The sequence below is a fragment of the Nicotiana sylvestris genome, chromosome 6 (assembly GCF_000393655.2).
Source record: "Nicotiana sylvestris chromosome 6, ASM39365v2, whole genome shotgun sequence".
NCBI lineage: Eukaryota > Viridiplantae > Streptophyta > Magnoliopsida > Solanales > Solanaceae > Nicotiana > Nicotiana sylvestris.
Genome location: NC_091062.1, coordinates 29,553,758 through 29,565,595, shown reverse-complemented (window position 1 = coordinate 29,565,595; position 11,838 = coordinate 29,553,758). Strand labels below are relative to the sequence as shown.

Here is an 11,838-nt window from a genome sequence, read left to right as displayed (position 1 = left end):
AGAGGGGCTCTTGACCGCGAGAGCAAAAACAAGGAGTATGCTCGATGCAAATTTCGAAGGGAAACCCTCGAGGAAATCCATGCTAGGGGATTTGATCTCTCAGAAGAGATAAAGCAGGCAAAGGCGGATGAATATGATGCCAAGTTCTTTCTACCCGATGTCGAAGACAACGGGGAGGAGGCCGGTGGGCCACAGTCCCTGTAGGCTTAGGTTTTTTTCATTCTAATCTTTTGTATGGTGTTCCTAGAAGACTTTGTAAGTGAAGCCTTATGTAATTATAAAAGGGAACCCTTTGGTTCCATTCTTTTTTGCATGCATACGTCTTTCTTTGCTTTGAATTTTGACTCTTTGTCAATGATTGGCCGGATAAGTTGGGCCTTGGGGTAAAAACCCTTAGGCTTTCAATATGGCCTCGAGACTCATCGGGCTGGCCCGTAGGCTCTTACGCGTTTGCCTTTAGGCATTTTTAACTGTGTTTGGGTTCAACCTTCGAGTCGGGTTTAACCTTAAGTTTATTGATCTTCAAATTTTTGAATTTTAAGCTGGCCCTTAGGCTCTTACACACTGGGTTGGTACGACCTTTTAGTATAATCCGGCATTTTAAGCTCTTATACTTTTGTTCTTAGGCATATTCAGTTAACTATTTTGAGTCCAGTCTCCGAGTTGGGTTTCGACTCGAGCTCATTGACCCTTAAGTTTTTGAATTAAATCTGGCCCTTAGGCTCTTACACGTTAGGTCAGTGCGACCTCTCATATGAGCTAGCAGTAGTGGCTCTTACACATTGGGTCGGTACGACCCTTTATATGGGTTTTATTTTTCCCTCGTTAAGGACTTTTTGAAATTGTGTTTTCCTGACTCTTTGACGATTCGATAAAAACCTTGATTGTGAGTCGTTATGTGGTGATGAACGAGCACTTCGAGAGGTTTTGCTCGGTGGCTGAGTGTTTTGAAGCCTATAGTTTGGAGCTGACATGGTCGAAGCTCTTTTGCCTATGTTAAGGGTAGCCTGTTTAACCAGTTCTTTTTGAAGTACTTTCAAAGTAATTGAAGGCCTGTGATTTTATAGCGACGGTCGGGCGTCCCCGAGTTGCGTCAGTTCGGCCGGAGCCTTATGACCGTAGTCATTTATGTTTGGCCGTAGCCTTTTAGTTCCCAAATGAAGTAGTTTTGGCATCTATATCGAGGGTATGCCTTTTTAGGGGTCTTACAAGTTCGAATATATAGCCTTAACTTTAAGGTCGGGATAATACCTTTTTGTAAGGTTTTATAATTTTTACATGCCTTACTTGAGGTCCTACAATTTTGGTTACTTGGTACAAGTATGGTTCATGCCTTGCTTGAGGTTTCACAGTTTTGGTTACTTGGTACAAGTATGGTTCATGCCTTGCTTGAGGTCTTACAATTTTTGGTGTTGCCTTATAAAGGTCTTACAAGGTCGAGGTTGCCCACATGGGTTGTAATGACCTCGGGTTTTGATAAGTCGATGGGATGGCAATTGGCGGTAGTCCCCGAGACATTGAAAGTTTTCTTGGCTCTAGAGCCATTTTTGTAGACTTGACGTTGCCTCATCGAGGGCTTACGAGTTTGACGCTTCCGACCCGAGGGTCATACAGTTTTGAGTTTTTGATGCCAGTCCCCGAGTGTTCGGGACGTTTTTGGCTTTTGGAGCCATTTCCGCAACCTTGATGTTGCCTCATTGGGGGCTTACAAGTTCAAAGCTTCCGACCCGGAGGTCATACGGCTTCGAGTCTTGACATTAGTCCCCGAGTGTTCGAGATGTTTTTGGCTCTGGAGCCATTTTTGTAAACAATATCGAGCTTCTTTGAAACGTGAAATTATTTTATGAAGGGGAAATTATTCTTTTATTACATGGTACAAGTATACACGTTTTCACTGTCAAGGGCTCAGTTATTCTATACAGACACGGTTTGTTCGACCGTTTGGCCAGGTACATCATTTTCTTATCGAGACCTTATTTAGCGCATCTTGGCTTCTCCGAGGAGGTGACCTTTCGGGGGGATGCCCCCAGTATTCGAGGTTGATTTGAAAAGAAGGCTTGAATACTTTTTGAGTCTTCCTTAGGTAGCATATAGATGTTGCCTCGTTAAAAATCTTGCCGGTAAAACCCTTCTTGGGATAAAAACCCGGTCGAAGGAAAAGAGTGCAACGTATGCTTTTGGAACCTAAGGCCTTCAAGTCGGAAAGTACTTTATCTGTTTCGATCGGATACCTGCACACAGGTTAGTGTAAAATGTAACTAAAAAAGGGAGATGATTATACCTTAGTGCCGATGGCACCTTGGGCCTCGATATGCTTTGACGGTTTGTTTTGAGGACACGGTATGGTCCTTTACTTGTTTATTCGGGTGTAACCAAGAATATAGCTTGTTATTGCTATTTTACTGTTTGTTTATCCTTTGGATCCTTCGACGGTAGAGGTATTGGCGCCGGTGTCATATCGTGCATCACAAACTTCTCTTTTGCTGCATGCTGTTCCCCGTAGATTGTTTTTATCCCATCCTTTGATGGAAATTTCATCATTTGATGGAGGGGTGGATGGTACCACTCTCATGCAGTGTATCCACGGCCTTCCGAGCAATACATTGTACCTCATGTTTCCTTCGATGACATGAAACTTGACATTTTGGGTTGTGCCAGCCACGTTGATCGGGAGGGTGATTTCTTCTTTCGTTATTTTGCTTGACATATTGAATACGTTGTGGACTCGAGTGGTGGGCACAATCTGGCCGAGCAGTCCGAGCTGCTCCACTACCCTCGACCTGATAATGTTGGCCGACCTACCTTGATCCACAAGCACACGCTTAATTTTAAATGTATTTACAAGGAACAAAATTACTAATGCATCATTATGAGGCTGAGATAGAGCCTCGATGTCTTTGTCTCTGAATGTGAGGGCGTCCTCGGGTATGTAACCTTGAGTTCGCTTTTCCCTGGTGATGGATATTTTTGTTCTCCTGACCATGGGTTCTTGTGGAGCATCAATGCCTCCAAAGATCATGTGGATGACATGTTGTGGCTCATCTGTTTCATTCTTCTTGGTCACCTCTCTTTCCTGGAACTGATTTTTGGCTCGGTCGCTAAGGAATTCTTGGAGGTGATCTTTGCCGAGTAGTCGGGCTACTTCTTCCCGGAGTTGTTGGCAATCCTCGGTCCTGTGACCGTACGTGCTGTGAAATTCACACACTAAGTTATGGTTCCTTTGTGAAGGATCTGATTGTACAGGCCTTGGCCAACTGGCATCTATGATTTTACTGATGGCGAATGTGATGTCTGAAATGTCAACGTTAGAGTTGTATTCCGACAAGCATAGTGCCTCCATCGGCCCTATATGCCTATCGAATCCAGCTCTGCTAATGAGTCCCTGAGGATGCTGGCCTCGATCCATCCTTCAGTCATTGAGGGGGATGTTGCGCCTCGGGGCGTTTCATTCTACCTTCACCGTATGGTTGGTATCTTTCTTTGCTTGGCTTTGGATCCTTTGCCAGAAGTTTGCTAGGATATCCCGAGCTCGAGGGGACTCCTAGTTGGTTATCTTCGACCCTGATCTTTGATTGGTATCGGTTGTGGACATTCGACCAAGCCACAACGAGATATTTGACTAAGTTCTGCTTCAGCTACTTCGAAGCTACCGAGCTTCGCTCGTTCAAACCTTGAGTGAAGGCCTGCACTGCCCAGTCATCGGAGACTGGTGGTAGTTCTATTTGAAAGTGAGATACGAACTCTCGCAGCATCTCGTTCTCCCTTTACTTGATTTTGAAGACGTCAGATTTCCTTGTGGCTACCTTGATGGCAACAGCATGTGCCTTTATGAAGGAATCTGCCAGCATGGCAAATGAATCTATCGAGTTTGGGGCTAGGTTGTGATACCACATCATCGCCCTTTTTGAAAGCATCTCTCCGAACCTTTTTAGTAGGACAGATTCGATCTCATCGTCTTTTAGGACGTTGCCCTTCACTGAACAAGTGTAAGCAGTGACGTGCTCATTAGGGTCTGGGGTTCCATTGTACTTTGGAAGGTTGGACATTGTGAACTTCTTTGGAATGGGTTTTGGGGATGCTTCTTGTGGGAACAACTTTTGTATGAACTTCTTCGAATCTACACCCTTTAGGATCGGGGGTGCGCCCGGAATTTGATCGACCCTAGAATTGTAGGTCTCTACCTTCTTGTCGTTGGCTTCTATCTTCTTCTCGCCCGACTTAATCCTCTTTGTGAGGTCCTCGAGCATCTTTATGATGGCAGGGTCGGCTGCCGACCCGTTATTTCTTGATCTTTCTGGTACCTGCTCAGCTTGGGGAGCCGTTCCCGGTGCTACCGTACTTGGGGGTTTTTGATGGCTTTACAGTTGAGCAATCACCAGCTGTTGTGCGTGTAACATTTCAAAAATAACGTGAAGGCTAACCTCTTGTTCCTCCCCAGTTGGGGTTTTCTGAGCTTCTTGTTGGTCTCCTTGTCATACGCTCCTGTTAGTGTGGGAGCTTATATCGACGTGTTGAGCATCACGTGAGACCACATCCGCGAGAATTGGTTCTGGTGCATCCTTAGGGTTTCGTGGTGGTACACCAACACCTGGAACAACTACACCATTTTCTCCATGGTCCTCAAGACAGTTGTTTTCATGTGCGTTTACTGAGTTAGACATTTTGAAAGATCTTGCACAAGAAAAAAATGTGAAAGATAACTTGCGTTATGAAGTAAACCAACAAGAAAACGATCACTATTATTTTTAGCCCCACGGTGGGCGCCAAAGTGTTTACCTTGAAAATGGTAATAACAATTAGATTTCATTTTGTGGTTCTAAAAATATATGATCTATTTTTATGCTAGTTGTTAGGCAATAGATGCTGAGTGAAAGATTAGAAAATAAGATAATAGCTTGTAGATAGTGTAATAATCAAACCGAATGGCTGGAAATCGGGGCCTCGAGCTTGCGTATACGGGGCCTCGAGGTCGAGTAGGATGCCCGGTTAAGGGTAGTCGATGGAGGACTAACAATTATTATAGATTTGATGGCGGCTCTTTATGACCAATAATGAGCAATAAATGAAGAACATTAAATAGAACACAATAAATCTAAGCAATAACTGTAAGTAGTGAAATCAAGAGAATATGTTAAGTAGAGAGAATGTTCTTGTATATTCAATATTGTGTATCAGATGATCTTTACAAAATGGCAAAGGCCCCCTTTATATTTGAGAGGAAATCCCAGCATAGTACAAAAGTATTTATTATAGAGATATATGGCTAGTACAGCCATTTAATGCCACGGTACGAGCTCATGCTAGCCTAATAGACTTGGTCAGCCTAAATTGCGTGTCTTGGGAACTTTCTATTTTTCCATCATGACTTTCGATCTGTACTTCCCCGAGGTTTAGCGTAGATAACCCTCGGGGTTAAACCCCGAGCTGAATTTCGAGTCTTCTAGGGGTGACCTTACGAAGTGCCTCACTAATCACAAAATCGAAACCTCTAATTTTTACCGTATACACTTTCGAAGACTCTAATATTTTCTTTAAGCCTTCATCGACTTGCGTGCATAGTTCAAATATTTTTTCAGAAGGCTTTTATGTTAGAAATTGATAAAATATGAAATTTTGCCTTAAAATCCATTTGAGTTGACTTCGGTCAACGTTTTGAGCATACAAACCTGGATCTATATTTTGATACTCCCGATAGGGCCGTATCGTGATTTAGGACTTGATCATATGCCCGAAATCAAATTTGGAGGTCCCTAGCTCGAGTTATCAATTTTGTCGAGATTTGAAAGTTAAAAGGCTTAATGACTTTGAAGGTTTGACCAATGTTTGACTTTGTTGATATCGGGTCCATATTTTGGTTCCGGAATGCGATATAGGACAGTTACTATACATATGACTTGTCTATCAAATTTGGTGATAAAAAGAGTATGTTTGACGCGTTTCGGACGTCCGGTTGTTAAAATAGCAATTATAAAGTTTTCGTGAAAATTTCATTTGATTTGGTGTTCGATTCCTAGTTCTAGGTGTTATTTTGGCGATTTGATCGCGTGAGCATGTTCGTATGATATTTTTGGACTTGTGTGCATGATTGGTTTGGAGCATCGAGGGCTCGGGTGAGTTTGAGATAGGCTACAGAGTGAGTTTGGACTTAGGAAAAATGCTGGTGTGCTTCAGTTCTGGTGCAGGACTCTGACCTCGCAATTGCGAGGAGCCCATGTTCCTATCTTGGTCGCAATTACAAAGATTGCCTAAAACTTGAACAATATTCCCTTGCTCTCCAGGTAGGCGCCTGACTGCTAACTTGAAATGTATTCCCTGCTCTCCAGGCGGGCTCCTGACTGCTAAATTGAAATGTATTCTCTGCTCTCCAGGCGAGCTCCTGACTGCTGAACTTGAAATGTATTCCCATGCTCTCCAGGCGTGCTCCTGACTGCTAACTTGAAATTTATTCCCTGCTCTCCAGGCGGGCTCCTGACTTCAACAAAATAAACAAAAACAAAGAAAGTTTTTCTGCCCCAGTTTGGGTATCTGGGCACATATGTAAGTGTAAAATGAACCACATTACCAAATATCAATAAGTACTTGAAAGCTAAAACTTGAGTTATACTCCCTTGTTCTCCAGGTGGGCTCCTGATTGCTAACTTGAAACGTATCCGCTGCTCTTCAGGTGGGCTCCTGATTGGTGAACTTGAATGCATTCCCTGCTCTCCAGGCGGGCTACTGACTGCTGAACTTGAATATATTCCCTGCTCTCCAGGCGGGATCCTGACTGCTGACTTGAAATGCATTCCCTGCTCTCCAGGCAGGCTCCTGACTGCTGACTTGAATGTATTCCGTATTACAACCCCGAAATAACCCGGACAACATAAATGATAACAAAATAAACCACCAAAACTCCTCCCTAGCTAACCAAGAAAAGAGCGTCTTTCCAATCATCAAACTCAACATCTTAGCCACTGACTTCTACATCAACAATACTAGGACCTTCACAAGTCTCCATCACATTGTTCTTAACAGATTGCCTTTGGGTTCCCTTTGCCTGCTCGTTCTTAGGATCATCCTCTGATAGCACTGAAATCTTCGTAGCACGTAGACCTCCTAGGATCCCAAAAGAATTCTCACATTCCTTTCAAAATAAATCATACCCACCATATGCGTCTCATTATGCACAAGTGACGGACTTTGGCTAATGTCTGATGCATCTGGATTTTGCACGACAATGTCGCCTACATCAATAAGCTTCTGATTCTCATTCTTCAGATTCCAACACTTCTCTATGTCATGCCCCGGGGCATCCGAGCAATATGTGCACCTTTGAGAAAAATAAAACTTCTTTGGAAGAGGGTCTGGCATATGACTCTCCCAATGGAGTGAAGATTTTCTTCTTCTGCAACCTCTCATTCTTAAATGCTTGATTGGGCCGAAACCTGATCCAGGGGGTTTTCAGTAGGCTCGTGGGGGGTATATAGGCATTTTGTGGAGTTGGGTACTGGGAGAGTGATGTACAACTTTGGGAGTTATGTGGAGAGAAGTGGTATTGGGAAGGATCATCTGGTGCATAAGGATATCCACGGGGACGATGTCGAGGCTGGAAGTGTTGATCGGGAAAGCCCATTGGATCATCTTCTCTGTTTCTCTTTCTTCCACCCAAGCTTACTGGGATGTTCTGAATGTTTTTCGAACAACTCATGATTTTGCCTGACTTGATTCCCTCTTCTACTAGCTCCCCCATTTTTAACACATCATTGAAGGGCTTCCCAGGACCGGGATCAAATGACTGAAGTAGGTGGGCCCCTGGGCTTGTAGGAAAAGCTTAACCATTTCTTCTTCGCCAATCGGGGTATTGACTCGAGCAGCCTGCTCCCTCCATCTGAGCCCAAACTCTCTAAATCTTTCCTCTGGCTTCTTTCCCATTCTAGATATGGAGGAGCAGTCTGGGGTAACGCTTGATTTGTATTAAAGGTATTGAACAAAACCTTGAGCCATGTCACCCAATGTAGGCCACTTACCAACATCTTGACGAGCATGCCACTCCAAAGCTGCCCCAGTCAGGCTCTCACCGAAATACGCCATCATCAAGTCATCTTTCTCTCCAACACCTCTCATTTCACTGCAATAAACCTTCAGGTGGGTTACTGGATCCCCACACCCATCATACAAGTTAAATTTTGGCACTTTAAACCCTGCGGGCAGGCAAACGTCAGGGGTCACAAACAGTTCTTTGTAAGCCATGCTTCCCTGGTCTCCCATTCCTTGCTTGTTCTTTAAGGACTGTTCTATGCCTTTCAGCCTCCTGGGTGCCCCATCTTTCCCATTTCTTCCTGTGAACCTTTCATTTTCAACATGAGGCTCATCCCTTAGGCCCTGTTTGTATGAGTAGGGAACCTTGTGGGCAACCTCTGAGGGGTAATATTGGGCATCATGAGCTTGGAGATAAGCGGATGGATCTAGAGAGTATGGAGGATCATCTGGCATTGTGTTCGGAGTTTGGGTAGGAGCAGCATCTAGGAAGCTAGGTGGTGGCGGGGGTGGCGCCTTCCCAGTCATCCAAGCCTAATACATGTCAGCCATGTGTTGTTTTAACATCTTTACCTCTTCAACCAACCCATTGTCCTATTCAACCAACTGCTTTCGAGCACCGGTATCAACCAACTCAGTTCTGTTGTTGTCTGCCATTGCCTTTTGACTTTATGTTGTAGAGAAGAGTTACCACTTTAAAACCACAAACCAACCACCCTTCTTCTATGAATATAACAGAAATGAAGCCATCACGTTAGCGTTAGGGCATTTAACATAAGATAATCTCACATTATGTGCAATGCACCTAGCCACAATTATCGGTTCTAAAATGACTTCGAGGGTACAAAGGTCAGTTGGCATCATCCCAATTTGTTCATTTCAACCTCTCTTTTCTTTGCTTTTCTAGCACTTGCTGGCTTGCCCATTTTCCTTCATTTCTTTTTTTTTAATCATCACTCTTTCTTTCTCTCATATCTCACATCCCACAATTTCACCTCTTTTTTTCCTTTTTTTTCCTTTTAATAATAAAAAAAATGATTCGATCGAACCCTATGTAGGTTGCCTACGTATCCTGACGCCGAATGAATCAGATCTTTGCGTAGTTCTGGAATATCGGGAATAAAAGAAACAAACTAACATTCTTTTTCTTTTTACCTTAATGACTACTCTGACGAGAAAAGGGAAATAAAGAAACAAATCTCTTTTTTTTTTGAATTTTCTAGACTTAATGTTCTATAACCTATTCTAAACTCAAGCTTAACGTTCATATATATTTTTTCCAAGACAAAAAACCCGTGAGAAATTATTAAAGAAAACCCTAGAAGAGAAAAAAAATATTTTTTGACTCGTTTTTTTAGGTGGGAATCTAAATAATAAACCACAGAAATATATTTTGAATTTTTCATTCCTGACACGATATTTCGAAACGAGCAATAAAAAAGATAAAACAAAATGCTTTTGGATTTCAATTTTGATTACCTAAAAAAGAAATTCTAATGATAAACAAAAGATAAAGTATTTTTTCTATGTACAATATCCTAAAGTTCTAATGAAAATAAAAGAGTTTTTTTTTCATTTTTCACTAATTTCCCAAAGAAACACCTCAAAAGAAAATCTTTTTGGATTTTGGAATTAACACCTTAAAGAAAGCTTTTAAAGAAGTACTAAAAGAAAATTCTCTTTTTTTTTTTTTTGAATTTTGATCCTAATATCCTAAAGTAAACATAAAAACAATTCATTTTAAGTCCTAGATATTAATTGCCTAAAGGAAAAACAACCTCAAAATTTTTTATTTCTAGAATTAGTATTCTAAAGAAAATTTATAACGAAATATAAAATGCAACATCTCTTTTTTTTTGGATTTTTGAGTTACAGCATATTTTCCAAATATAAAGCAGAAAATACAACAACAAAAGGCTTGACATTACTGTACAAAACTAGAAAGTAAAAGACGACACAAAATGAAGAACATACTCAAAACATAAAAATAAAACAAATCTCCTTAAGCAACTCCTGACTGAGCGATCCTGACTGGATGGTCATGGGGTGTTTGTCATGCTCAAACTTCGGTAAATAAATCCACATATATATGAGAAAACTTTAAATCAATACTATGTGAGACAATAACACTCCCTACTGGACGCATGGAAGACATGGTTGAGGCTATTTTGCAAACTGGCTTATTTGGCCAAAAGGTGGCTAGAAATGCAAAATTTGGCTATGACCCCGCAAAGCCAAGAACCTAAGATTTACTAGGAAGACCGGACCCTATGTGGGTTGCCTACGTATCATGCCCCGAAAGACGAGAATCAGGTATGCATAGTTCGGGCAGATTGGATACGGGCGAGAATAAAAAAAAACAACTAATTTAGAGAAACATTTTTTTTTGAAAAATCATGAAACATGTAAATTCTTTTGGATTTTCTTTTTCCTCTTTTTTTTTGATTTTCGGAAAATGATGAAAAAGTCCAAAATCTTTTTGAACTTTTCATGCTTTTTCCTTAATAAAATGTGACGGAAAACATAATCGGGCCCTACTTTGCTTTGTATTCACACTTCACCCTCTCTTTTTCGTTTTTTCTCTTTCTTCTTTCTTTTTTCATTGTTTTTTTTTCATTTCTTCATTTACCCTCAGCTATCACTGGTCCGCCGAATGACCCTTTTACCCTTGAATAAATGCAACATGTAGCACACAAGATGCATCAGAATGGTCTTTTATTTTTTGGGGTATACCTGTCCTAGACGGACCCAACCCCTGTGTTGAGTCCCCTAAGTCAAGTGCACATTATGCAAACAAGCGTTCCTACTAGGGATCCGACATAAAGCTGAGTTATTCTAGGTTCAAAACCTGGGCACTTATTCTAGACTTGTGTACCCGAGCGGATAACTCGAGCCGAGGAGGGGGCTACGTACCGGGAACCAAAAGGCCATCCGGTTTAGTAACTTGTCCGAGCCTCTTTCTTATTTCAAGGTATGACACTAACAGAATAGGGAGTCTCGACCAGCGAGTACATCCCCGAAGATGAGAAGAGAAGGGTTTCATAACAGTTTATATACAGTTCAGATAATACCAAAGCGGTAAAAAGCAACATTTTGCACATTAGGCCCAAACATGTAATAAAATCAGATAACAGATAAAACCAAATATAACAATTCATCTAAGCTCGAATCCTGAACCCTGAACCAGAGATTTTGGTTCGGTCCCCAGCAGAGTCGCCAGAGCTGTCACACCTCCTTTTTACCTACACCCCCCGTAAGGATATGTAAAGGAGTTTTTCCAATTAAAGGACAATCGAAACGAGATTATTGCAATTAAAGATTCAGAGTCGCCACTTGGGAGATTTATGGTGTCCCAAGTCACCGGTTTAGAATCCCGAATCGAGGAAAAGATTGACTCTATTTAACAGTCCGCGAACACAGAAATCCGGGTAAGGAATTCTGTTAACCCGGGAGAAGGTGTTAGGCATTCCCGAGTTCCGTGGTTCTAGCACGGTCGCTCAACTGTTATAATTGACTTATAATCTGATTTTAATACATGTTTTAACCCATGTGCAATTTTAACTTTTTAACCGCTTTATTTAATTTTAAGGAAAAATTTCAATGTCATTTAAAATACGTCTTGAACCACGTCACATAAATGCACTCGTGGCTCTCGACATATTCTATCTAACATTGTTGAGATTTAGATTTGGGTCACATAAATGCGCACCCGAGTTTAGGAAGGTAAATTATTAAATAGCGCGCCTAAAGAAATTACACATTTTAATTATTTTCCTAATCTTTGAAATTGTTGTGATACCAAATTTATGGACAAGATATTAT

The 11,838-nt window shown here is 41.6% G+C and overlaps 1 protein-coding gene across 1 annotated transcript; it reads right to left on the bottom strand.

Annotated features, from left to right (window-relative positions):
* Positions 1 to 2,410: 2,410 nt before the first annotated feature.
* LOC138870423 (uncharacterized) lies at positions 2,411 to 3,406 on the bottom strand. The gene has a single exon (XM_070148227.1). It carries the CDS (start codon positions 3,404 to 3,406, stop codon positions 2,411 to 2,413), a length of 996 nt encoding a protein of 331 aa, XP_070004328.1.
* Positions 3,407 to 11,838: the final 8,432 nt, after the last annotated feature.